Genomic DNA, 27,557 nt, shown 5'->3' on the forward strand with positions numbered 1-27,557 from the left:
TAAAACTCTCAAATACGCCTAAGACCTTTTTTTTCAGGAAACGAGTCTAAATTGCACGAGGGAACAAAATATCACGTAGACGATTTTGCACGAGAGTAAAAGTAAATAGAAAAAAAAACAAAAGTAATTTAATAAAAAAAAAGTTACTGACCAAGGGTTAGGGGTAACAGTGATAGTAAAAATTGATATGAAAAAGTTACCGACCGAGGGTTAGGGGTAACATTGATAGTTAAACTAAAATAACTAAATGTAAAAAATTATATTAATAAAAAAAAAAATTTGAATAATAAAAATAATCCGTGCAAAAATATCTTTGTGCACTCGTTAAACTTTGTCCCGTCGTGAAACTTTGCATGCTCGTGCAAATTTGACGGCTACTCTTTTTTTCAAGCACCCAGTGAAGACCACTGCTCTAGAATATTACAAGTAATATAACCGGAAACTAGTAATGTAAATTCAGTGATTTACCGGATCCATCTAGAAATTATTTTTAATCCTCGATCTGATAGATCACTAGCAAAAACTTTTTTAGTAAGTTAATCTGCCACATGACAAAAAAACAAACACTTTAAAAATGTTGAGTGTAGTTTTTTTCGTGAAAAGTGCGATAGATTACTGCAGTTATTAGTAATTGGTTCTTTTTACTTGAATGAGACTTTTATTATATTGTCTCTATAGCTTATTCCAAGTATAAAAAGATTTATTAACCTTTTAAACAGAATAATTAATTTTAGATAATTACAAGTATATCAAACAAACTAATTTTGGATACTATCAAATTTAAATTATCAAATTTATTTGGCCAAGTTTATATATTTTATCTTAACTTTTACTTTATTAAAAGTAAAATGCTTCTTTTTAAGAAGAAGTAAGTAAATAGTAAAAGTTAAAAATTCTTAATCAACTCAAAAATACTTCGTCTTTATTTTCTAGAAAACTTTAGTATACCTTTACAAAATAATTAAATAATTAAAAAAATTTCAAGTTGAAATAAATTTTATTTTGCAAGTAAATAAAACAAACGAAAATAATAGATGCTGTTTGTTTCTTTCGTTTACTTAAATAACTTTTTAAATAAAAACTGCTTGAATGAAAAAATAAAAATATTATCAACACAATGCAAAAAAGGCACAACAATTTTTTTCTACTTATTGCAAAACCCGATGTCACAAAAATATCCGCTAGGGCAGCAATTGACTCCGTTAGAGCAGCAAACAGCGTCCGGTAGGGGGCAGCACCCGTATCCGCCTGTGCTAAGCTTGCAGCAAGTATTGAGACTGGGACATTCAGAGACCCCATCCGGGCACACAGCTGCAGTTGAAGAAGCAATAAAAGTCATCGAAAGAAAAACTGCTAATAAAAATTTCATAGTGTTTGTCTGTAAAAAGTTTTGAGTTATGAATGCGTAAAAAAATTTTCTGTTAATGTTTAAAACTGCTCCTAAATTCGGGTTATATATTTACTTAGTGAATATTAAAACAAAAAATATAAAGTAATAGAACGATATTTTTTAATAGAAACTGCTTCAAATATCTTTAAACTATAGTTATAGTTGTATAAAAATGTATTTAATCTATAGTTTTTATATGGATTAAGTAGATTTATAAATATTTTAAACAGAACAGTTAATTTTCGATAATTACAAGTATATCAAATAAAGTACTTTTGGATACTCTTAAATTTAAACTATCAAATTTATTTTGCCCAGTTTATATACTTTATCTTAACTTTACTTCATTGAAAGTAAAATGCTTCTTTTTAAGAAGAAGTAAGCAAATAGTAAAATTAAAAATTCTTAATAAACTTAAATATATTTCGTCTTTATTTCCTAGAAAACTTTAGTATTAATTTCCCCTTACAAAATAATTAGTTAATAAAAACTTTTCAAGTTAAAATAGATTTTTTTTTGCAAGTAAATAAAACAAACGAAAATAATAAATGCTGTTTGTTTTTTTCTTCTACTGAAACACATTTTTAAATAAAAAATGCTTGAATGAATAAATAAAAATGTTATCAGCACAATGCTAAAAAGGCACAACAATTTTTTTTTTTGAACAACAGTTTTGTCAGAGATTTTCGTACAAGTATTTATAAACTTAACAAAAAGATAAAAATTGAAGATTGTAGCAAGATTTCTGTCTGAAAAATTAATATTTAGTTTTTAATTACTCGATATGTTATTTAGTTAGAATTCAAGTTAGCTTAGTGTTAATTAGATCTTTAAAATAACTGTGTTTTTGAATAATTGCAAATGCTTGCCAAGTTATTTGTGGACCATACGGATAAAAAAATGTGAAGAGTTGCTTAAAACTTTACTTGGTAATCAACAGGTCTGTTTGAATCGCCTTTATATTTAGTAGTTTTAAAAAAGAATTATAACCAAAATATTTACTTTTAATGTTAAAACCAAAGAAAACATCGGCGCAAGTCTAATAATCCTGGACTAACGTGTGAAGTTAAAATAATCAATAGACTGAGATCTGAGGTTCGCTTTTGTTGAAACTCGTCAGTCAGCCGCAACTAAAAAACTGGCAGTCGCCAATCTGCAAACGGTTTATGATGTTTTACCTTGAAGCAACAGTTTGCTGGTATGGTCAGGCAGACTGATAATTTATATGACATTTTTTAAATAAAATTTTACACAACAAAATTGTAAAACAAACAATTGCAAAATTTAAATACCTTGAAAACATATAAATTATTTTTTTAATCTATACGAAGACTATTGGTCTACCTAAACTTAGCGTCTAGATGCTATATAAAATTATTAATTTTTCGGTATTATCTAGTGTCAATTTTTCGGTATTTATTTAAAATTCCGTTCAAAGACTCCTTTTGATTTTCTTCATTCACTTCGTAATATCAAATGTAAGTTTTAAACTTTCGCATAAATCTTTGTGTAATTTTTCCGTTATACTTAGTGTAGATTTCAAAACTCTCAAATACGCCTAAGACCTTTTTTTCAGGAAACGAGTCTAAATTGCACGAGGGAACAAAATTTCACGAAGACGATTTTGGACGAGAGTAAAATTAAACAAAAAAAAAGATAATTTAATAAAAAATAAGTTACTGACCAAGGGTTAGGGGTAACAGTGAAAAATAATTTTTTTTTTATTAATAAAAATAATTCATGCAAAAAATATCTTCGTGCAACTTTGTCCCCTCGTGAAATTTTGCATGCTCGTGCAAATTTGACGGCTACCCATTTTTTCAAGAACCCAGTAAAGACCACTGCTCTAGAATATTACAAGTATTATTATCGGAAGGAATTGAAACTAGTAAAGTAAATTCAGTGATCTACCAGATCCATAACATCTAGAAATTATTTCTAAATTAGCATCCTCGATCTGATAGATCACTAGCAAAAACTTTTTTACTAAGTTAATCTGCCACATGACAAAAAACTAACACTTTAAAAAATGTTGAGTGTAGTTTTTTTTTCATGAAAAGTGCGAAAGATTACTGCAGTTATTAGTAATTGGTAAGTTTTACTTGAATGAGACTTTGATTATATTGTCTCTATAGCTTATTCCAAGTATAAAAGGATTTATTAACCTTTTAAACAGAATAATTAATTTTAGATAATTACAAGTATATCAAACAAACTAATTTTGGATACTCTTAAATTTAAATTATCAAATTTATTTGGCCCAGTTTATATACTTTATCTTGACTTTTACTTTATTGAAAGTAAAATGCTTCTTTTTAAGAAGAAGTAAGCAAATAGTAAAAATTAAGAATTTTTAATCAACCTTAAAATATTTCGCTTTATTTCCTAGAAAACTTTAGTATACCTTTGCAAAATAGTTAAGTAATAAAAACTTTTCAAGTTAAAATAAACTTTATTTTGCAAATAAATAAAACAAACGAAAATAATAAATGCTGTTTGTTTGTTTCTTCTACTGAAACACATTTTTAAATAAAAACTGCTTGAATGAATAAATAAAAATGTTATCAACACAATGCTAAAGAGGCACAACAATTTTTTTTCTACTTTTTGCAAAACCCGATGTCACAAAAATATCCGCTAGGGCAGCAATTGACTCCGTTAGAGCAGCAAACAGCGTCCGGTAGGGGGCAGCACCCGTATCCGCCTGTGCTAAGCTTGCAGCAAGTATTGAGACTGGGACATTCAGAGACCCCATCCGGGCACACAGCTGCAGTTGAAGAGGCAATAAACGTCATCGAAACAAAAACTGCTAATAAAAATTTCATGGTGTTTGTCTGTAAAAAGTTTCGAGTTGAATGCGTAAAAAAATATCTGTTAATGTTTAAAACTGCTGCTAAATTCGAGTTACATATTTACTTAATGAATATCAAAACAAAAACTTAAAGTAATAGAACGGTATTTTTTAATAGAAACTGCTTCAAATATCTGTGAATTATAGTTATAATTGTATAAAAATGTTTTTAGTTAATAGTTTTTATATGGATTAAGTAGTTTCAAATATCGATACAGGTTAAACTTTTGGGTTTAAGTGCAGCAACTAGAGTTCTCAACCTAGGCTTAAGTATTCTATTTGAATAAGAAATTAGTTATAACTTTAGATCTCTAGAAAATTGTTTTGTAACGGAGTTCTTTGAAAAACAAAATATTTGTTTTTATATATCCAAGCTACAACAAAGCTTTCAACTAAACTTCTTTCTAAAACACTAAGCAGCAAAAGTTGTTTTCTAATAAAACTAATCTTGCTTTCTTGTTTGACTAAATATTATACAGAAAAAAATTTAAACGTGTAACGTGTAGATTTATTCGAATTGAAGAAAAAATAAGATACTTGCGTGGGATTTAGCGTGTGGAAACAATGAAATGAATTTAGCGTGTGGGTTTACATTGTGCATTGGTTGCCTTCTAAAAAGTATACAATGATATGTGTTTGCAATTTTCACTTGTTTAAATTTAAAAAAAAATTGAGTCAAAAACTGGATAAAGTATATTTTACTTAAATTAAAAACTTTCATTTTCAACTTGCTAATATACCGTTAAGTAATACAAAAAATGTTATACTAGTAACTAGATGATATTGTTAAGCACATATTTTCACTTTGCCCTCATATATATGTACAACACTATTTTTTCTAACTTCTAAAAACTGAAAATTTGGCACAAAATCTTACATAAGAAAAATAATACTAAACCCAAGAAAAAATATCTATGCTAAAAAAATTTTATGCAAATATCTATGCTAAAAAGTATCTTCGCGCAATTTTACCCCCTCGTGCAAAAGTGTCTTCGTGCAAATTTGACGGCTACTCTTTTTTTCAAGCACCCAGTGAAGACCACTGCTCTAAAATTTTACAAGTAATATAACCGGAAAAAAACTATTAAAGTAAATTCAGTGATCTACCGGATCCATAACATCTAGAAATTATTTCTAAATTAGCATCCTCGATCTGATAGATCACTAGCAAAAACTTTTTTAGTAAGTTAATCTGCCACATGACAAAAAACAAACACTTTAAAAAATGTTGAGCGTAGTTTTTTTCATGAAAAGTGCGAAAGATTACTGCAGTTATTGGTAATTGGTTCTTTTTACTTAAATGAGACTTTAATTATATTGTCTCTATAGCTTATTTCAAGTATAAAAAGACTTATAAAAATTTTAAACAGAACAGTTTATTTTCAATAATTACAAGTATATCAAATAAACTACTTTTGAACACTCTTAAATTTAAATTATCAAATTTATTTGGCCCAGTTTATATACTTTATCTTGACTTTTACTTTATTGAAAGTAAAATGCTTCTTTGTAAGAAGAAGTAAGCAAATAATAAAAGTTATAAATTAATAATCAACTTAAAAATATTTCGTCTTTATTTTCTAGAAAGCTTTACAAAAATAGTATACCTTTACAAAATAATTAAATAATAAAAACTTTTCAAGTTGAAATAAATTTTATTTTGCAAGTAAATAAAACAAACGATAATAATAAATGCTGTTTGTTTCTTAAATACCTTTTTAAATAAAAACTGCTTGAATGAATAAATAAAAATGTTATCAGCACAATGCTAAAAAGGCACAACAATTTTTTTTCTACTTTTTGCAAAACCCGATGTCACAAAAATATCCGCTAGGGCAGCAATTGACTCCGTTGGAGCAGCAAACAGCGTCCGGTAGGGGGCAGCACCCGTATCCGCCTGTGCTAAGCTTGCAGCAAGTATTGAGACTGGGACATTCAGAAACCCCATCCGGGCACAAAACTGCAGTTGAAGAAGCAATAATCGTCATCGAAAGAAAAACTGCTAATAAAAATTTCATAGTGTTTGTCTGTAAAAAGTTTCGAGTTATGAATGCGTAAAAAAATTATCTGTTAATGTTTAAAACTGCTCCTAAATTCGGATTAAATATTTACTTAGTGTTATATATATATTTATTATATTTATTTATATTAAAACAAAAAACTTAAAGTAATAGAACGATATTTTTTTTTAACATAAACTGCTTCAAACATCTGTAAACTATAGCTAAAATTGTATAAAAATGTTTTAGATTATAGTTTTTGTTTGTATTAAGTAGTTTTAAATATCGATACAGGTTAAACTTTTGGGTTTAAGTGCAGCAACTAGAGTTTTCAACCTAGGTTTAAGTATTCTATTTGAATAAAAAATTAGTTATAACTTTAGATCTCTAGAAAATTGTTTTGTAACGGAGTCCATTGAAAAACAAAATATTTGTTTTTATAGATCCAAGCTGCAACAAAGCTTTAAACTAAACTTCTTTCTAAAACACTAAGCAGCAAAAGTTGTTTTCTAACAAAACTAATCTTGCTTTCTTGTTTGACTAAATATTATATAGAAAAAAAATTAAACGTGTAACGTGTAGATTTTTTCGAATTGAAGAAAAAATAAAATACTTGCGTGGGATTAAGCGTGTTTGAAACAATGAAATGAATTTAGCGTGTAGGCTTACATTGTGCATTTGTTGCCTTCTAAAAAATTTAAAATGATATGTGTTTGCAATTATCCCTTGTTTAAATTAAAAATATACTTTTGAGTTGAAAACTGATAAGTTTATTTTATTATAGAAGTAACTAATATACTATTAAGTAACAAAAGAATAGTATACTTTACATAAAAATTTTTAAGCACGTAGTTTTATTTTGCCCTCATATGTATGCACAACACATAACTTTTTAACTCTTAAAAACTGTAACTGTGGCACAAAAACTTACATTAAAAAATACTAAATCCAAGACAAAATTGAAAACATTAAGATTTTAAGAGCTAAAAACTTTAGAAATATGTACTAGTTAGCTTTACAGAGTTTTCATACTTATGACACGACCACCTTTTATAATTTTTAACTTTCAATATAAAATTTTGCTATAAATGAAAAGTAAAACAACTTTTAATTTTAAATGGAATAAAGAACTAATCCGAGTGCAGCAAATTATAAATATTGAGTTAAGAACATAACAATTTTTTATAAAAAGTTTCCTCACCTTTTGTTAACTTTAACTTTTCAATCAGAACTGTTAACTTTTTAAGATTTTAATACAAAGGATAAGTTAATCACATTTTTCAGTTTGAATTGAAAAAACTTCAAAAAAAAAAGAAAGAATATTTTCTTAAAACTTTTAAGAAAGATACTTGGTTAAAACTAAAAACCATATGTGACAAAAAAGCATTTTTTCTAGTTTCAAACTAAAATTTGCAAACTTAAGCTGGCCAAGCAATTGTTTTTAAAGCATAACTTAATTTCAAGGTTTCAAAAATCAAACCAAAAGATGAGTTTTTTAAATCTAAAGTAGTTGTCAGTAAATCTGCGAGTCGGAGGGCATGTACTGTAATTATTTTAAACAGTCTATTTAGTCAAAGCAAAAAAAAAAACGTTTTATACCAAAAAATTTTTTACTTATTTTTGATTCTTTTGACTTGTTTTAAATTTTGTAAGAAAAGGTTTAGATTTACCACGGAAAATTAATGAATAGTTTGTCTGTTGTAAAAGTACCGTAAGAATGTTTTGTTGATTTAATGTTTTTTTTGTTGAACTTCATTATTAGCACAAATTAAAATGTTTTTTTTAGTAAAAAGCTACGAAAGAACGACGGCTATCGGAAATATTTTAACGTCGAAACAGTTACAGACAAATGAATTAAGTTTTTATACTTTTGAAAATATTTTAAACATCTACAGTACTATCTGATAAGAAAGTTCAAATGATGAAAGATAATATTAAGAAAACAGAAACAGCTGCCGATCTCTGGAAAAGTATTTCTGAATCGCTTTGTACGCTTGTTTCATAATAATAAAAGCAAAAATATTAAAAAAACTATAAAGTTGTTTCGGTTTTGCGACGGTTGTTGCTTGTTCGAAATTCTAAACTTGACGCTTTATCACGTTATTACCAGTAAGTTAATGAGAACTTTTAACTTTTACGGTTATTTTTGAATTGATGAAGTTTATAGTCTAAAACTTTACACCAATAAAGTTGAAGCTATAATTAAAAATGTTTCAATGTACATATACTTTTTACATCCTGGTAGGCTATCGATCTCTAAACTTATACATTGTAATAGATAGTGTATTTAATTCCTTATTTTTTGTTTTCACTAATTTTGTAGTGTTTAATAACAAGTTAAATTTTAGGTTATAATTAATTAAACTCATAGGGTAAAAATATATTAGTCAGTTATCAATTTTTTTCTGAAAAAGGTATGAATCTTCATCTATACAAGTGTTAGACTTTTTATAAGCTTTAACTTTTTTTCAAATACTTTGTCAAGAAATAATTTAAAAGTATACAAAAATAATTAACCTAAATTATATTAAGTTATTAAAATTTTTAAAGCCAAGTTCAAAAGCAGTTGTTTCGACTTTTATTAAATTTGAACTTAACTTATCAAAAATATGTATCAAAAGTTTTTTTGAATGATGACAGTTGTTTTATGATCAAATTTTTTGGCAACCGTCGTATTTTTGCATTTTATATTGAAAATGGATAAAAATTAAAGTTAATAATTACAGTTTTAATAATGATTAACAATACCAACATGGATTTATTACATTTATACAAACACTTTGTTTATCAACCTTAAGGTAACTTTGTCTTTTTTTGATAAAAACTAAAAAATAATTTATAATTACATCTTATAGAATACTTTTATTTAATTTAAATAATTAAGTGGAGTTAAAAAAGTAAACTGCAGTATATGCTGCTGTCTTAAAATTTTCAGATTTTCTTGTCTGAATATAAAGTCTTTGGTGTAAATAAAAAGTCAGAACAAATTTATTTGTCAGTTATAGTTTAATGCAAAAAAAAAAATTCAAAGTAAATTATTTTTAGATTAATTTTTGTACTTTAATCAACTTGTAAAATATTTAATTGTAAATAAAAGATACGGAAAAAAGCTTATTACAACTTTAAATGAACGTTTCTTTTCAAACACTCTTTTTAACGGTAAAGGTTATTTTAAGTAAATCGTTTGGAAAATAAGTTTAAAAAAGTGTCCTTTGCTTGGAAAATATAAAGACACATTTTAGATTTGTGCTTAAAATTTATACAAACGTCTAAATACTCATAAAATGTTGGTTTTATCAAACGATAAAAAATCAATAAATACTACACTCTTTTGAGATTTATTTTTGAAAAGTTTAATTATTATACACTTGCTAGAAATTTTAGCTATGCACTTTTTTATGTAAATCATTTGAAACTTTTTTATTACTTTTCAAAGCAGTTTGATTACTAAAAAATATTCCATATTTGAAACAGGTTACTTTATTCATAATCATAAACTAATTCTAGATTAATCAGTTTATCATATAACAAAACTTTTAAATGTTTTTGTAATTTTTTTATTAGATTATAATCTAAAACAAAAAGTGTGCATAGTGAAAGTCAACTATTAAGTCAGCATTGCGAATAAAACAAGATAAAAATGAAATGGGTCTATAATTTTCTGATTTTAATCCTGATTTAAAAGTTAGTATTACTTTTGCAAGTTTTAGGCTACTTAGATAAAACCCCTTCATAAAATTCTTGGTTAATTAATTTGCCTAGTATTGGAGGTTTTTTTTATTACTTAAGGATCTTTACAAATACACTATCCTCATCACTGGCTTTGTTTGGATCTAAACTCTTAATAATATAAATACTTCAGTTTCTGTAGCATCAAACCAAAAAAAACTATTACTAATATTTCTCAGATTGTCAGTAAAACCTGGGGGGTTACCTTTTATTGTTGATGTTTGCTTTCCAATGTTAGAAAATAAATGTTAAGTTTGTTTACTATATCTATTGGCTTTGTATAAGATTTTCGATCCACATTTAGTCTATAAAGAAAATTGCTGTCTTTCTTCAGTATATTAGTGATGTTATTTATTACTTTCCAAATTTTAGATGTATTTTTGTAAAAATTTTCTAGAAAGTTTTCATAGTATGCTTTTTTAGAATATGTTGTTATTTTTTTAAAGTTTATTTCTATATCTTTTTGTACTCTTGTAGTTTAACTAGGTTTTAAAGGTTGCAAAGGTTGTTACATAGTCTATTTTTATGAACTTCAGTACTTCTTTTGTTATCCAGGGTCTAGATTTTATTTTTGCTTTGGAAGTTTTTTAGTCTGAACATTTTAGTCAGTAAAATCTTTAATTTTGTCTACTAAGTAATTAAATTTAGTATTTAATTTTTTGATATAAAAGTTTTGACTGTTTAATGTTTGTTGAAAACTTGAGTAGCTAAGTTAAAAGTTTATTGGTGTTAATTCTTGGAAAGTCTTTGATGTACTTATTCTTCAGGCCATTTAATTGAATTGCAACTTTTCAATTTAATATAAAGTGGTCTGATGTATCCGATGATAATATATAAAAACTATTTGCTTTTTCTTTATTTGAACAACTAAGTGATCAATCAATGTACCTCCCATGCTATTTACCCTAGTGGGTACTTTGATAGGATTTGTTAAACCAAACCCTTGGATTTTGTTTAAATAGTTTTTCACTGGTAGTCAAATTTAAGCTTTTTAAATTAACGTTTCTTTTCAAACACTCTTTTTAACAGTAAAGGTTATTTTAAGTAAATCGTTTGGAAAATAAGTTTAAAAAAGTGTTTTTTGCTTGGAAAATATAAATCCATAACGTCTAAAAATTATTTTTAAATTAGCATCCTCGATCTGATAGATTACTAGCAAAAGTTTTTTTACTAAGTTTATCTGCCACATGACAAAAAACTAACACTTTATAAAATGTTAAGTGTAGTTTTTTTTCATGAAAAGTGCGAAAGATTACTGCAGTTATTAGTAATTGGTTAGTTTTACTTGAATGAGACTTTAATTATGTTGTCTTTATAGCTTATTCCAAGTATAAAAAGACTTATTAATTTTTTAAACAGAACAGTTAGTTTTCAATAATTACAAGTATATCAAATAAACTAATTTTGGATACTCTAAAATTTAAACTATCAAATTTATTTGGCCCAGTTATATACTTTATCTTAACTTTTACTTTATTAAAAGTAAAATGCTTCTTTTTAAGAAGAAGTAAGCAAATAGTAAAAGTTAAAAACTCTTAATCAACTTAAAAATATTTCGTCTTTATTTCTAGAAAGCTTTAGTAATAATTTCCCTTACTAAATAATTAGTTAATAAAAACTTTTAAAGTTAAAATAAATTTTATTTTGCAAGTAAATAAAACAAACGAAAATAATAAATGCTGTTTGTTTCTTTCGTTTACTTAAATACCTTTTTAAATAAAAACTGCTTAAATGAATAAATAAAAATATTATCAACACAATGCTAAAAAGGCACAACAATTTTTTTTCTACTTATTGCAAAACCCGATGTCACAAAAATATCCGCTAGGGCAGCAATTGACTCCGTTAGAGCAGCAAACAGCGTCCGGTAGGGGGCAGCACCCGTATCCGCCTGTGCTAAGCTTGCAGCAAGTATTGAGACTGGGACATTCAGAGACCCCATCCGGGCACAAAGCTGCAGTTAAAGAAGCAATAACATTCATCAAAAGAAAAACTGCTAATAAAAATTTCATAGTGTTTGTCTGTAAAAAGTTTCGAGTTATGAATACGTAAAAAAATTTTCTGTTAATGTTTAAAACTGCTCCTAAATTCGGGTTATATATTTACTTAGTGAATATCAAAACAAAAAATTTAAAGTAATAGAACGGTATTTTTTAATAGAAACTGCTTCAAATATCTGTGAATTATAGTTGTAATTGTATAAAAATGTTTTTCGTTTATAGTTTTTATATGGATTAAGTAGTTTTAAATATCGATACAGGTTAAACTTTTGGGTTTAAGTGCAGCAACTAGAGTTTTCAACCTAGGTTTAAGTATTCTATTTGAATAAAAGAATTAATTATAACTTTAGATCTCTAGAAAAATTTTTGTAACGGAGTTCATTGAAAAACAAAATATTTGTTTTTATATATCCAAGCTACAACAAACCTTTAAACTAAACTTCTTTCTAAAACACTAAGCAGCAAAAGTTGTTCTCTATTAAAACTAATCTTGTTTGACTAGATATTATATAGAAAAAAAAATTAAACGTGTAACGTGTAGATTTTTTCGAATTGAAGAAAAAATAAGATACTTGCGTGGGATTTTAAACAATGGATCGAATTTAGCGTGTAGGCTTACAATGTGCATTGGTTGCCTTCTAAAAAGTATACAATGATATGCGTTTGAAATTTTTACTTGTTTAAATTTTATGTATATTTTTGAATTAAAAACTGGATACAAGTTACTTTTAATATAATTTTTAAGTTACTAAAATACTATTAAGTAACAAAAGAATGATATACTTTATTTAAAAATTTTAAGCACATAGTTTCATTTTGCCTCGACTTTAAAAGATAAAAACTTTAGAAATAAGTATTAATTAGCTTTACAAAGTCTTCATACTTTTGTCACAACCTTTTATAATTTAAAGCTTGCAACATAAATTTTTGCTTTAAATAAAAATAATTTAAAACTAAACAAAGAATTAGTCCGAGTGTAGCTCTTTATAAATTATTTAGTTAAAACCAAAACAAACTTCTATAAAATTTTACCCCATCTTAGGCCTTTTGCTCACTTTATATTTTTAATCACAATTGTTAACTCTTTAATACCTTTAATATAAAAGATAAGTTAATCCTTTGCGCTAGTTTGTATTGAAGAAGAAGTTTAGCAATTTTTCTTAAAATTGTTAGCAAAGAAACTTAAATAAAAGTCAAAACCGTATGTGAAAAATTACAATTTTTTCTAGCTTAAAACTACAATTTAACAAACTTAAGCTAGCCAAGCAATTATTTCTAAAGAATAACAATTTTCTGAGGTTTCAGAAATCAAACCAAAAAGTACAACTATGAAACCCTAAAAAAGTTTTTAGTAAATATGTGAAAAACCAAGTCTAACAAGTAAACTTTTTTTTTTTTTTGTTTTGCTTTTTCTGACTTGTTTTAAACTTTGTTAGAAAGATTTCGATTTACTAATGTTTATATATTGTTTATTGAACAATAAAAAAAAGCGCTCAAAAAGTTTGGTTTAAGGACATTTGTGTATAAACACGGAAAATTAGTAAACAGTTTGTCAGTTTTAAAAGCTTCGTCAAATAATCTTGCTAATTTACTATTTGTTTTTGTGAAACTTAATTATTATCATAAATGAAAAAAACTTTTTGAGTAAAAAAATACAAAAGTACGACGGCTATCAAAAAATTTATACTTCGAAACAGCTACAGACCCATTACAAAAGATTTTACACTTTTGTACGAATTTCAAACATCAACAGTACTACCTAATGGGAAAGTTCAAATGATAGAAAAGTATACTAAAAGAACTGAAACAGATTCTGACCTCTGGATAAAGATTTAATCCAAGTTTGTCCTGGACTAGACGTTAAAAGGTATCCGTGTACGTTTTGTTCATAATTGTACGCTTAGTTCATGATAATAAAAGATAAAATTAAAAACCTTTAAAGTTTATTTGGTTTTAAGACTTATTAGGTTGCTTGTTAGGAACTCTAAATTTGACGCAACATCACGTCATAACTAGTAAGTTAATGAGAAGTAAGTTTTAACTGATAAAATGTGAATATTTATTTTTCATTTGATGAACATTATAATTTATAATTTTACACCGAAAATATTAAATTTTTAGTTTATAATGTTTCAATGTGTATAAACTGCTAACATCCTGGTAGACTCTTGATATCTAACCTTACACTTTGTAAAAAATAGTGTCTTTAATTCCTTATCTTTTGTTTTATAATGTTTATTAACAATTTAAATTTTAGGTTCAGATCAATTAAAATCATTTGGTAAAAAGATCTTAGTCAATTATCAAAGTTTTGTTTTTAAAGCACTGTTTTACATCTACACTAGTTTAGAATAATATTTTTTGAAGCTTTAACTTTCAAAGTGTTTTATTAAGAAATAATTCTAAAGTATTTAACTGAAATTGTTAGAAGGTTTAAAAGTTAAGTTCAAAAATAGTTCTTTCGTCTTTCGTTTTTCAGTTGAACATAATTTATCAGAAACATGTATTAAAAGTTTTGTTTAATGAAGACAGTTGTTTTATGATCTAATTTTTTGATAACCGCCGTATTTTGTTTTTTTAAGCTAAAAAAAATTAAGTTAACAATTATAATTAAAAAAAATAACAATATGGATTTATGAAATATTTACAGCGGATAAGCCCATTGTTTATCTACCTTAAGGTAACTTTTTCAACTTTTTTTCACAAAAACAAACAAAAAACTTTTAACAAGCTACATCCAATAGAATACTTTTATCTAATTTAAATGATTAAGTGGGGTTAAAAAATAAAACTGCAGTATACACTGCTGTCTTAAAGATTTCAAATTTTCTTGTCTTATAGATAGTCTTTCGTGTAAATAAAAAATCAGAAAAAAATATTTTTCAGCTATAGTTTAATGCAACAAAAAAATGCTAAATTATTATTTTTTTTTTTTAAAGAATTATTTTCAAATTAATTTTGTTATGTAGTACTTTAATCATTTTTTTTTTTTGCTGAAGAGTTTCGAACTAACTTGATAACATTTTTAAGGAGCTTTATAATAAATAACAAATAATGCTAAGTACTTTTTACCTTTATTATTAAAGTATTCAAAAAATTTTAAATTTGATCATTATTATTATTATTATTATTATTAATATTATTATTATTATTATTATTATTATTATTATTATTATTATTATTGTTATTAATGTTATCATTATTTTTACTGTTATTACTGTTATTAGCATTATTTTTAAATTGTTTTTATACTACTATTGTTGTTATTATTGTTATCATTAAAACTTATACTATTATTATAAATATTTTTATTATTATTATCATTATTGTTAGTATTATCATAAGTATTATTATGAAACTGTTATTATATTAATACTATTGTTCTTATTACTTTTATTTTTACTACTATTATTGTTGTTATTATTATTAATTATATATTTATTATTACTGATATTTACATTATTTATTTTTCTATCAGTAGTTGTCCAAGTAGTAGCTAACAATAGTGAATTATTTACTAAGGGTGAGTTAGTTATATGTATTTACAACTATTTTTGCCGTACTAAAATTTTTCTCATTTTGAATACAAGTACTTCGAATTTTTTATTATAATAACAATCCTAAATAAAAATTCCTTTTTTTATAAAATTTAATATTAAGCTTTTGATTCATGATAAGTTATTAGCATAACCATGTTTTCATTTACTTTTTATATTGAACATACACTTTTTATTATAAGTTTAACTTTTTCAAATACACTACTAACTTAGTTATGATTACAATAAAACATTTAATTTTATACAGTCGTTCAACTATTTTTCAAACACTTTCTTGTCAAGTGTTGAACTTTTTTTCATATTTTTTCTAAATTAGTTTAAACTAATTTATTTTTTGTTCTAATTAGTTTCTTTTTACATAACTTAAGTTGTTTAGAAAAATAGATGTTCAGTTTGTTTATTATCTCTTAAACTATTTTTACATAAACCTCCAACTTTGTAAATATTGTAAAACCTCCATATTTCTTATTATAAATAGATGTAAAAAAACTTATGCATAATCAGTATGTTTTACTCTAATTAGCTCATTAAAATTTCTAACAGTTAAAGTTATAACTTACGTATGATGCTTTGTATACTCAGCTAAAAAATGAATCGTTAATTTCATTCATATTCTTTTAAGTAAGTTATGTTTCTACAAATTTGATACATTAAAATATTTGTACTTTTAAATATAGTGAACTATATGGTGTTTTTGGTTTCAGCTGATAAGTAAAATAAAATTTTTAACAATAATTTAAATATACCGAAAACAACTTTTATTCACCATTAGTAGAAAACAAAATTTTAAAGCAGTTTGTTTTAAACGATGAAGCAATTAGCAGTGACTTTAGCATAAATTTAATATTTAAAGTTCAAATAAGTTAAAGATCAAAGTTTAAAAAGCAAATGAAATAGGAGTTTAGGAAATTACTTCTAAAGCGTGTTTAAGAAAAATATTACCGTTAATTTAGTTTGTTTAACCGTAAAAACTGTTTTTATACTTTGTTTTAGAATTTATAATTTTGTTAGCTGTAAGGAACTAAAAAGTTATCGACTTCAGAAACTTTTTTAAAGAAAAAATATATATACAATGCACTCATTTACAAAGGTTATTTTTGTGTTTTAAACCAAAAAAGATTTATATTGATTAGCTTAAACTTTCATTTTAAACGGTTTAAATATTTCACTGCTTTCAAAACAAGCTTGATCAACTAAACGTTTTATTATTTTTAACTAAGCATAATTAAATTTATAAATGTTTGACAATAGGCTCTGTTAAGTTTACTTATTTAAAACTATAATTATTTTTAGAATCGTTGTGTAACTTTAAAGTTTTTTAAGAAAACTAAAAATTAGTTTTAAAACGCCTACTATTTATGAGCTCAATTTGTTTTGCAAACAAAGCATTGTTTATCCTGGATGATGTACTATAAATTTAATTTATATATAAGTATTTTCATCAAGTTTCAACAGCCTGTAGTTTTACAAATTTTGAATATTTAAGAAAAATCATAAAATTATTTTTTAATTATTTTAATTATTATTTAAAAAGATAAACTTTTTTTTGTGGTTTCTTCTTTACTTAAAGTATTCAAAAACGTTAGTTTATTTCATTTGAAAATTTGAAACTTTTAACATCCTTTTCTTTTGTTCACTCATATAGTCTTTCTAACTTTTATATGACGTCACATCAGTGTATTGAACAGAGACTTATTGATTAAAGATTTTACTTTAGCAAATTATTATGACATCACATTAGTGCACATAAGCAAAAGCGTAAAAGCGTTAAAACTATATACGAACAAAATTTTTAAAGTTTTCAGCGACTTTAGCACTGTCAGCACCAAGAATAAAAACAACTTTACATAAAACAAATCGCATTTAAAAGTTACTTTATGACGTATTAATAACTATTAAAGTCACAACAGTGTACGGAGGCGAACAGCTGAGGTGCGACACGCAGGATCCCGGATGCAAGGCCATGTGTTATGACGAGTACGCGAGACCGTCCATGTTCACAATGTGGGCATACCAGGTATTGTCAGAATATTTTTGTATATCAAGTTGCTTACACTGTTAGAAAAATTGCTTTAAAAATTTTATTTAAACTCAAAACTTTAATGAGATAATACGAATAATATCACTGACCAATGAAGCGGGTTTTTAATTTAAAATATATCGTGCTAACGTTTTAAATAACTTTTATTTTGTTTATTTATTAATGATAAACTTAAAACTTATTATATGTTTGAATATTTTCAAATTTATTAATTATTAAATTAGTGTTTTGTTATAAAAAGCTTTTCCAACGCTTAAATAAATCATTTGTTTTTTTTAATAGTTTTCAAACGTCGTTTTTATAAATGTTAAAAAGCAATAAAATTTAACTTGCTTACTTTCTAATCGTCCAAATAATAATAATGTAATTAATTTTATATTAAAAAGCTTCGTTTTTAATTTTAGACAAATCGATCAATATCTAGAGATAAACTGAAATATTTTTTTCAGTTCATGGCAGTTCTCTTTCCTGTGGTGTTGTTCTACGCGTACAAACATCACTACCAACAAAATAAGAAGGAGACTAGAAAAGAGACAGCTGAGAGTGAAATTAATTTAAGGATGAAACAGGAAGAATGCGAAGTAAGCATCTCTCGTTTTTTACTACTCTCTCGTTTTTTCCTTTTTTTTCGTTTTTATAATAAAAATAAATATTACAAATACAAAAGTATTACATGCACTAAATATGAATCGAATGTTCTTAATTAAAATCTGTTGACAAAACAAAAAACTATTTTAGATAATAAAGCACAGACAACTTAGATGGGCTTTTATATTCCACTTGGTTGTAAGGCTGGGTATTGAGATTTACTTCTGCCATAAGAAGAACACTTTGTATAGCTATGAATGTAGTTTCCTTTTTTTATAGAATTAAATCGTCGGTATAAACTTTCTTAGGTTTTCTATTGGGTTGAAGAAAGTTTTTTGTTCATACACAGTTGAAAAAAAAATCTCAAGAAAAAACAAAGTTTAAAGAAAACCTTTAATAATCTTTTTTTCTCACATACTTTTAAGTTAGTGTACAAACACAACTGTAACTTGTTAAATCTAAACAAATCTTTATATAAGTTTTGTTTAAGTGCAGAGCTTGTCACAAACAAAATACAAAACAAAACTGAAAAAATAAAAAATAAAGACAGCTGAACAGGGCCGAGGACGGTCCGTACACCAAGACGAGCCACTACTACTTCAACATGGACGTGCCTGGGTACTACATGTGCGGGAAAAGCCCTGAAACGAGAACAAATGCAGTCACTAGAGCGTGCGAAAAGTTGATGATATCCAAAGGACACGTGAATTGCTTCGTCGAATTTTACAGGGTGGACTTACTTGTTATTTTTTGAATAAGATTTTGTTGGTGTTGCATGAAACACTTTTGCTTTTTAAGGAACATTTTGGGTCATTTTTTTTTAAACTTACCTAGCAGATAGCACAAGTATTAAAAAAGCATTATAAACTTTAAGTTATATAAATATAAAATAAACTTCAGGAAAAAACGTATTACATGAGGTACACGAACTCGATAGATGTTTTGTGCGTGCTCGCCACATTCTTTGATATCGTGTGGTGTCTGGTGAGAATGTGCAGACGCTAGAGCGTACCGTGAGTTCTTAGTATAACTTGATAGTTTGAATATAATTTAATAGAAACTAATGCTAAATGTTGTGTAATTTTAATGTTTTCGCAACGTATATGTGCTTTATTGTTCTGCTACAGTTTTAACTAGCTGTAGCATTTTTTTTCTCTCTGTAAAATGTAGTTTACAAACTAAACGCATTTTACTTTAAAAATCTCAGTGAAGAGTCCTTTGAAAACGATACAAACGACTCAAGTTATAGTTTTTAAAGTAACTACTGCTATTATTGTGTTAAAATTTATTATGTGAACTATCATCTAAGTTTTGTTTAGATCGAAACTAATTTGGTTTTTTTAAATCATGTGCACAGTCTACAGAATTTTACAAAAGAATAAGCAAAATAAACAGTAATACGAATTATTATAACAATAAAAACCAACTTTAATTTCAAAAACAACTTAATTTTATAATTTTAGTAAACTTTTAATTGGACGTAAAAGTTTTTTTGTGTCTCTTTTTCATTTACAGTTGTATTCTAACTAAACAAAAAATATAAAGAGTTTTTATATTGACGCTAAAAAGTTTAGTTGTATTAACAATAAATGCAATGCTTTGTTTATAGATTAGAAAACTAAGAATAGTAAACTGATCGTTTGCTTATAATTTAATTAGTGTAAATATTACTGACAAATTATGTGCACAAGAAGATTTTGCTATAGGAAATGAATGGTAAATTGATGTTTTTATTCATGCTTATCAATTTAATTAATAAAAGAAGTTTGATGTAAAAGTAAAACATCAAGTTGTTTTGACTATTTACGACAAAAATTATAAACAATCAAATATAAAGGAGGTTTTTTAATTCTTAAATAAACTTTTAACATTGTTTTAGGTAAAACTGAAAAAACAAACAAGTATAGAACTTTTGTCAGCATTTTGTCTAATGGCATAAACGAAAGTTTTGTACCAAAAATTTTGTGAGTATTGTAAATAAAGTATCTCCTCTTTTTACAGCTTCCCCAATAATGAAATTATTGAAATGCAAGAAAGACATGGAAATGGTTACCAGGAAAACCGTCGGTACCAGGACAACCATGATTACGAGGACCACCATGGTAACCAGGACAACCATTGTAACCAGGATAACCATGGTAACCAGGACAACCATGGTAACCAGGCTTACCAAGATTGCCAAGAACGCAGTTATGATGTAAGCTACCATAACACGCTTTCTACAAAACTCTGAACAAAACTCCAAATAATTTTCTTTTTGAAAGATACAGAAATCTGGATACTTGCAACTTCCTTCTGAGTTCATGCTTATTCTAAATTATTTCGTTACGCAGTTTATCATTTTGCTTTTTCTTGGACCTTTTTTTAATTTTTATTTTTGTTTATTGTTAAAAACTGTTTTTTTTTTCCTAAACTGTGTCTTATCATCGACAGTTTTTTTTACTTGTAAAAACCTCCATTAAACAAAAGTTTGTATTTTGAAGAGTTTGATCTTAAAATAGGCTCTAATCAGATTTGTAAAATAATAATTTATTTAGGAGTTCAACTAGCTGACAAAATTAGTACTAGTCAACTTTGATTTGCAAAACGAAAAAATAAAGTTGTTAAGTGTTAAGTTGTTCTAAAATCATCATAAGTAATGTTCAAAATAGAAAAGAAACTTAAAATATTTTATATGAGTATTGTATATATTTTGTATATACATATATCATAATAAAAATTGAATTTGAAAATAATCAAACTGATCATCTTTTTAATTTCAAACATAAAAACCCTACTTGATATTTTTGATAAAAAATTCGTTTTATATAAGTTTATTTAAAAAGTAGGCAAACAAAATTTGCAAATAATTTCAAAGTTATAAAAACCTTGCCAGAACACAACAGCGTCGTTTACCATAAACAATAACAAAATAAGTTTAATAATTTATATGGATTACTGTAAATTACTTTCTTAGAGTGGTTTTCAGGTTAAATATATCTATGAAGTAAACTACAAAACAATTAAGAGGTACTTTAAATTGAAAACAGATTTTAATAAATAGCCAGGAGCATCGCACACCGCGCGCAAAGCGCGCTTTTGTGCTAGCCGAATAAGGCAGATAAATAATATAATAAGTAAAAAAATAACTATTAATTTGAAATTTTTCAAATTTATGATAATTTTGAAATACTATTAAAAACTTTTAAGTTTTTAGAAAACTTATGTTTAAACTAAGGATTAGAACAAACTAGATTGAAACAGATAATGTATTTGAAGAAAAAAATTAATATATCTATTAACTTAACTATAAAACAAAAAAAACTACATATGTAAGAAAATGTAATAATTAGCAAAGAGTATCGCACACCGCGCGCAGAGCGCGCTTTTGTGGTAGCCAAATAAATCAAATACTAATAAATAATAAAGTAAATAAAATTATAATTAAAATGTTACAAATAGTAGAAATTCTTAATTTTGTACTATTTTTCAAATACTCTTAAAAAATACTTTAATTTTTAAAAACTGCCGTTTAAAATAAGTATTAAAACATAATTACTCGACTAATTTTAACTAAAAACAAACCTAAATTTGTCAACCTAAAATCCTGCCTTAAAAAATTTTAATCACTGCTTTAAAAACTGCCGTTTTAACTAAGCATTAAACGATAATTACTCTACTAGAAAGAAGAAATAGTATTTTAACTTTAAACAAATCTAAATTCGTTATTCTAAATTCCTGCCTCAGAAAGCTCCCTTTTTTTTTTGGTTTTGCTTCGCAAAAAAGGCACGCTTCGTGCACGATCTTGCTATAACTTCCATGCCTCAAAAGCTTCGCTTTCTTTGTACGTCCTAACCTCAGAAAGCTCCGCTTTCTTTAGGTTTTGCTTCGCAAAATAAGCACAGCAGCGCGCTTTGCGCGCGATTGTGCTATCTTCCTTTAACTTCCATGCCTCGAAGGCTACGATTTCTTTGTACGTGCCAACCTCAGAAAGCTCCGCTCTCTTCGAACTGCAGTTTTTGATTTTGTTATCCATCCCACCCGTATTAAAAATTATATCCATTATATATTTCAAACTATTTTTAAAATGTTAGAAATTTTATGTTACGTCACTAACTCTTCCAGATGTCCTGTTTTAGTCGACATAAAATCGTTTAAAAATATGTATAAAAAATTTGCATAAAGTTAGCTTATTTCTTTTTTTTGAGTTGATTATCAAATTTAATATCTTTAAAACTTTACTTTAAAATTACTGTAATAACGTTAATTCTTAATAATTAAAAGTGTTATACGTTTAAGAAATAAATAAAATAATACACAACTGTAAAAACTAATAAATAAAACAAAGAAAGTCAATGTGCTATAGAAAAACATCACTTGTGTTTTTTTGAAGTTTGATAAATCATTGCAATCTAGTATTGGTTTGAAAATTAATAAAGTTTATTTTTAGCTTACGTTAGCGGCTTACTTAAAAATCTTAAAGGAACTGGGTACTTATCTTAAAAATCTTAAAAATCGTTAGCGGCTAGGATATATAAATTACATAACTAGTAAAGTAGTTCAAAAAAGCTCCTCTTATTCAATACTGAATTTTATATATACATCTACAAATGTCAGTCAATACATAAACTTTCTTTATAATAATTAAAAGTATTTAAAGCTGTATAACCTAGAATTTCAAAACAGAGCTCATAGTTTTTTTTTATTTTTTTGTTATTTAGTTTTTTATCATTTTATAGTCAGTCATAAAGTTAAAAACATTATATGGTAAATATTTAATTTGCATTAGAAACACAACTATTCAAGTATGAATAAAAGTAAATTACTTATTTTATACAAGAACTTTAACATATCAGTAAAAACATTTATTACGCACGTATCTGATAATATATTTGTTACTTGATGCGTACATTACAGATTATCTTATCAGTTTTATCTTTACAATCGTTATAAATCATTAATGTTTTGTCGCTTTTTATATAATGTAGAGTCCAACATGTTTTGACGATTACTTTTGATATTACATTGCAAAATATAGATTTAAGTAGATATCATATAAAGTAGAAAATTGGTTTATAATAAGTATTTATATGCATAGACTGCAGTAGGAGTTTGTTGCATACAAGATATTTAAAGTATTTATAAAACTATTTTAATTTAGTAAAATATCATTTAAACAAAATACTTAAGTATTTACAAGATAATTCTATGTATATAATTGAATTATTATACATATCTAATGAGTGAAACTATTTTATATTGATGGGCTACAATATTTTATATAAAAACCATTAAAATACGATTTGTTTAACTGAAAAGCTAAAACTTTTATTGTATTAAACTTTATATATTTATATACTTGCGTTGTGTTATAAGTTTCATAATTCAAACAACTGTTTCAGTTTTTTTTTCTATAAAAATGAGAGTTAACTTGACTAACTTATTTGGACTTATAAATTTTCACTTTTCTAAAACGCAACAACACTCAAATGTCAATTTCCTAAAAGTTTTCAGCTATGACGAAATAGATGATCATGATTTAAAGAACACAACTGTTGAAAGTATATTGAAAGAAATGTTTCGTTTGGACGAACTGAAGTTTTCATTTGATAACGATATGAAAAAAATGCTAATCGAGGGAGTTTTAACGAGAAAACAATCCGAAAAGTTTTACTCTGAACGCATGACAATAAACGAGGCAAAATTAGAAGTTCAACGATTGGAAAACGCAATACAGTAACCTCTCGCTTATTTACGCACATTGTGTCCACAGAAAAAGTGCGTAAAGATGTGAGAGATCGTAAAGAAACGAGAGGTACCAAATATACTCACTATAATGGCTGTTTTTTAATATTGCTACTAGTTAAAAGTAGACTGGGCATTTTTCCACTTATAACTATTTGTTTACTTCGTTTATAAATATGAAAACAACAGATAAAACTATACATATATTAAAAAAAAGGATTTGAATTTCTATAAAATAATAATAATACGAGTAGAAATAATCTTTATCTTTATTTATATGTGACATTTATATTTTATTCTACTCAGCAAATTCAATTTATAATTAAGCATTTCTTTACAATTATAAAATGGTGTTTATTAATTTATAGGACAACACTGCTATTTTATTTCTTTGTGTTTTAAACTCTAACTATTTCATTATACTTTCATTATTAAACACTGTCATGTTTATTTCAGAATTTTGATTTAATCTCTTATTGTTAACAAAATTTCTGATACACTGAGCTATAACTAAATGTTTATCAATTAGTCAACAAATATAAATTTACAAAGTCTAAAGATATAGAGAGGTGTGTTAGCATTCAAAAACTTATTTTAATTTAAAAATATACATTAAACGTGTTTGTGCAATACTAAAAAAAAATAAAAATTTTATTTTCTGAATTTTATAGAATTCTAAAATGCGTAACTAAACGAGAGTGCGTAACGTCACGAGTGCGTAAAGATCCGAGAGGTTACTGTAATACTTACTTGGGAGAGCAGGCTCAAGAGGGAAGCGCTCAGACATTTTATTTGGAAGAAAAAATCAGAATACTTTTTGATTAGAAATGATCTTTACGATCCGAAACTCCTGGACTTGATGTTGAATGACCACGAAAGTGGTGGTTTTATAGGTAAGAGAAACTTTTTTATTATAAATAAAAACAAAAACACTTATTTGTATTTAAGTATTTGATAAAAAGTTATATGCTGTTGTTAGAATCAATTCTCAAAGTTTTTTAAGAAAAAGTAAGAATTGCGTATTAGCTGTTTTTTAACTCTTTAACGAGTTGTTAGCCCTTTTTCAATATAAACATTAAGCCCAAATTAGCATTAAAATAATTCAAAAAAAATGCAGTTTAAAATATATTTAGGAAAATTAACCTTCTTTCACAAACTGAAGTAAACAATAAGTTAAGTGTAGATGAATATATAAACAAACTTAATTATAAAGAAGGTTTGAGTGAACAAAACAAAGAAAAGCAATTGAGCAAGAAAATAATAAAAGAAATAAACGAACCACCGAAAAAGTTCCTAAGGAGAAATAGAAAAGTACGTTTATAAATATTTTTTTTATTGGATTTTTGTTTAACTTAAAAAAGTGAACTTTTAATAGTTAAACGTATTTTTTATATAAACCATTTTGTTTTGCATCAACTTCTTGTAGATACGTTAACAAATTTTAACCATTTTTTATGGAAAAACTTAACACTTTATGCACACAAAACTAAAAAAAAAGTTTCAAGATTTCGTTAACATTGATCATAAATCAAACAAAAAACCTACCAAATAAGAAAACTGGAAGAAAAAAATACAAATGAATATTGCTGTACTAACCGTTTTAAACATTAACAGTGGCCTTGTCTAGCTCACGTTGTAAAGTTTTTGAAGAAAAAGAACAATGAAAAATACAAGTTTTGGAAACCTGTCTGTAAAAATGGTTTTTACTCAACTAACAGTAAGATAGTGAGTTTTGTTTTTATTAAAATAATTTACAATTAATAATAATTTTTTTAAATACACTTAGCACAATACAATTATCTCAAAACTTTTATATAGTTTATTACTTTACAATTTTCGCATGCTTACGCGATGATCACAAGTAAACATTATAGTATCATTATGCTAATTTAACATAATATAAAATCAAAATTAATTTATAAGTGCTGGAAAGAACATTGCTGGTGTGTGAATGAGAATGGAATGTTTATAAAAGAAGCAACAAAAGACAATGAACTCTGCTAAAAGTTGATTTATTTTATTCTTACCAACACTTATCTGTCTGCTTAAAAACTTTTTTAAAAGATATGATATCCTTAAATGCAGTTTACTATTTTTGTGCTTTTTATCTTAAGGTGATTTTTTAGCTTAACACTACTTATAACTTAACACTACTCTTAAAAATTTTTCGCAATAGCATAACTTTTAAACATTTTAGAAAAACCTTTACATACAAAATAAGTTATAAAAAGTCTGGTTACATAATTTAACCAAAACTACATACACCTCTATTTGCAAATACTAACTATAACATATTTTATTTTGACTCTAAAAAAAAAGCATAAAATAAAAAGTTATTATATAAGTAACACATTCTATATTTAAAAAATTTTTGTTAAACTATGTTTTTTTCACCTCAACTAAGATAAACAAATAGAAAAAATATATAAGACTAAGTTATACGACTGATAGATTTAAATTTTTGAAGGTTTCTCTGATAAAAAAAGTTTTCAAATATTGTCTTTTGTATCATAACTAAAAAATAAAATAATCGCTTTGCAGGTTTACAAATAACCTTTGAAACTTAGTTTACTTCAAGTTTTACCTTTAAAATTGAAATTATTTTAGAGTTAAAAAAATAAAGTCTTCTTAAGAAGATTAAGTCAACACACATTTATAAAAGTATCATCAATTTTTTGCTATCAGAGGAATAAAAGAAAGATACAATAATTATAAGTCGCGAACATGCTTCTAACAAACTTTAAAATTCTGATAGAGACTAATTCTTTTTAACACAGTGTTTTGTTAGCTATCAGTTAGGGTTGCTGTCACATTGCTAGACTTATCAATTATGAATGATTTACAAAAGTATGTTATTTATAAGTAAAACTGTCGTTTTCGAATAGTTTTTATGGCCACAATGACACTATTCACATTTGAATTTAAGCAGACTGAAGGAAAGTATTTATTCTTTCTGACCTTTTGTTTTTATTATAAAAATGTCTTCTAATAAGTGAATTAACAAATCGACATTTCTATCACATTGGAGGAAAAAAACAATACGTTGCGTTTGTCATAACTTTATTAGTATTTTATTTTTACAGGTTAAATTTTGTTTTACACACACGTTGCCAAATGATTTTGAAAATGTTTCAAAACTTCTTTCAGGGTTTTAAAATTAAACGTTTTTGAGTCTATTTTTAGTATATAACAAAAAGCTGTATTAAATAGTATAAGGATGTTGAAAAGATATCTTAAAGCTTCTTTAAATGTGTTTTTGTGAAAAATATTTTTGATGATGACATAAACTTTCATCTATACTTTTTGTGAAAAATCGAAATTTTAGTACTAAACATGAAAATTCCAGGTTTTTCAATATATTTTATTTTTAATTTCTCAGATTCCAGGTTTTGTAGCCTAAATTGTCAAACTCCAGGCTTTTTGGCAACCCTGAACACACTTGACGTTTTTCAATGTAAGTTCAAATAGAAGTTTAGTATATTTATAATTAAAAACATCTTAGAAGGAAAAAGAGTTAAGTATGATAAGCTGGTCTTTTAAAAATTTCTACCGTGAAACACTGATAATTAAAATTCAGTAACAATATTCTTTGTTTAAGTTTTACTAAGTTATAATTGATTAAATATTTTAAAATTTATTTTATTTAGAACATATTTTACTACAATTTTTTGCCCAGA

At 25.7% G+C, this 27,557-nt stretch overlaps 1 protein-coding gene across 1 annotated transcript; it reads right to left on the reverse strand.

Moving 5' to 3' along the window:
- Nucleotides 1–1,144: 1,144 nt before the first annotated feature.
- LOC145841307 (progranulin-like) lies at nt 1,145–4,185 on the reverse strand. The gene is made up of 3 exons (XM_082948668.1): nt 3,995–4,185; nt 2,317–2,332; nt 1,145–1,378 (listed from the first exon to the last, which is right to left on the reverse strand). The coding sequence occupies exons 1-3, from the start codon at nt 4,183–4,185 to the stop codon at nt 1,145–1,147; spliced, it is 441 nt and encodes a 146-aa protein (XP_082804794.1).
- Nucleotides 4,186–27,557: the final 23,372 nt, after the last annotated feature.

The sequence above is a fragment of the Thalia democratica genome, chromosome 7 (genome assembly GCF_965202585.1).
Source record: "Thalia democratica chromosome 7, ktThaDemo2.hap1.1, whole genome shotgun sequence".
NCBI classification, from domain to species: domain Eukaryota; kingdom Metazoa; phylum Chordata; class Thaliacea; order Salpida; family Salpidae; genus Thalia; species Thalia democratica.

Coding starts and splice junctions, on each gene's coding strand:
- LOC145841307 (XM_082948668.1), bottom strand. CDS start 4,185: ATGACGTTTATTGCCTCTTCAACTGCAGCTGTGTGCCCGGATGGGGTC.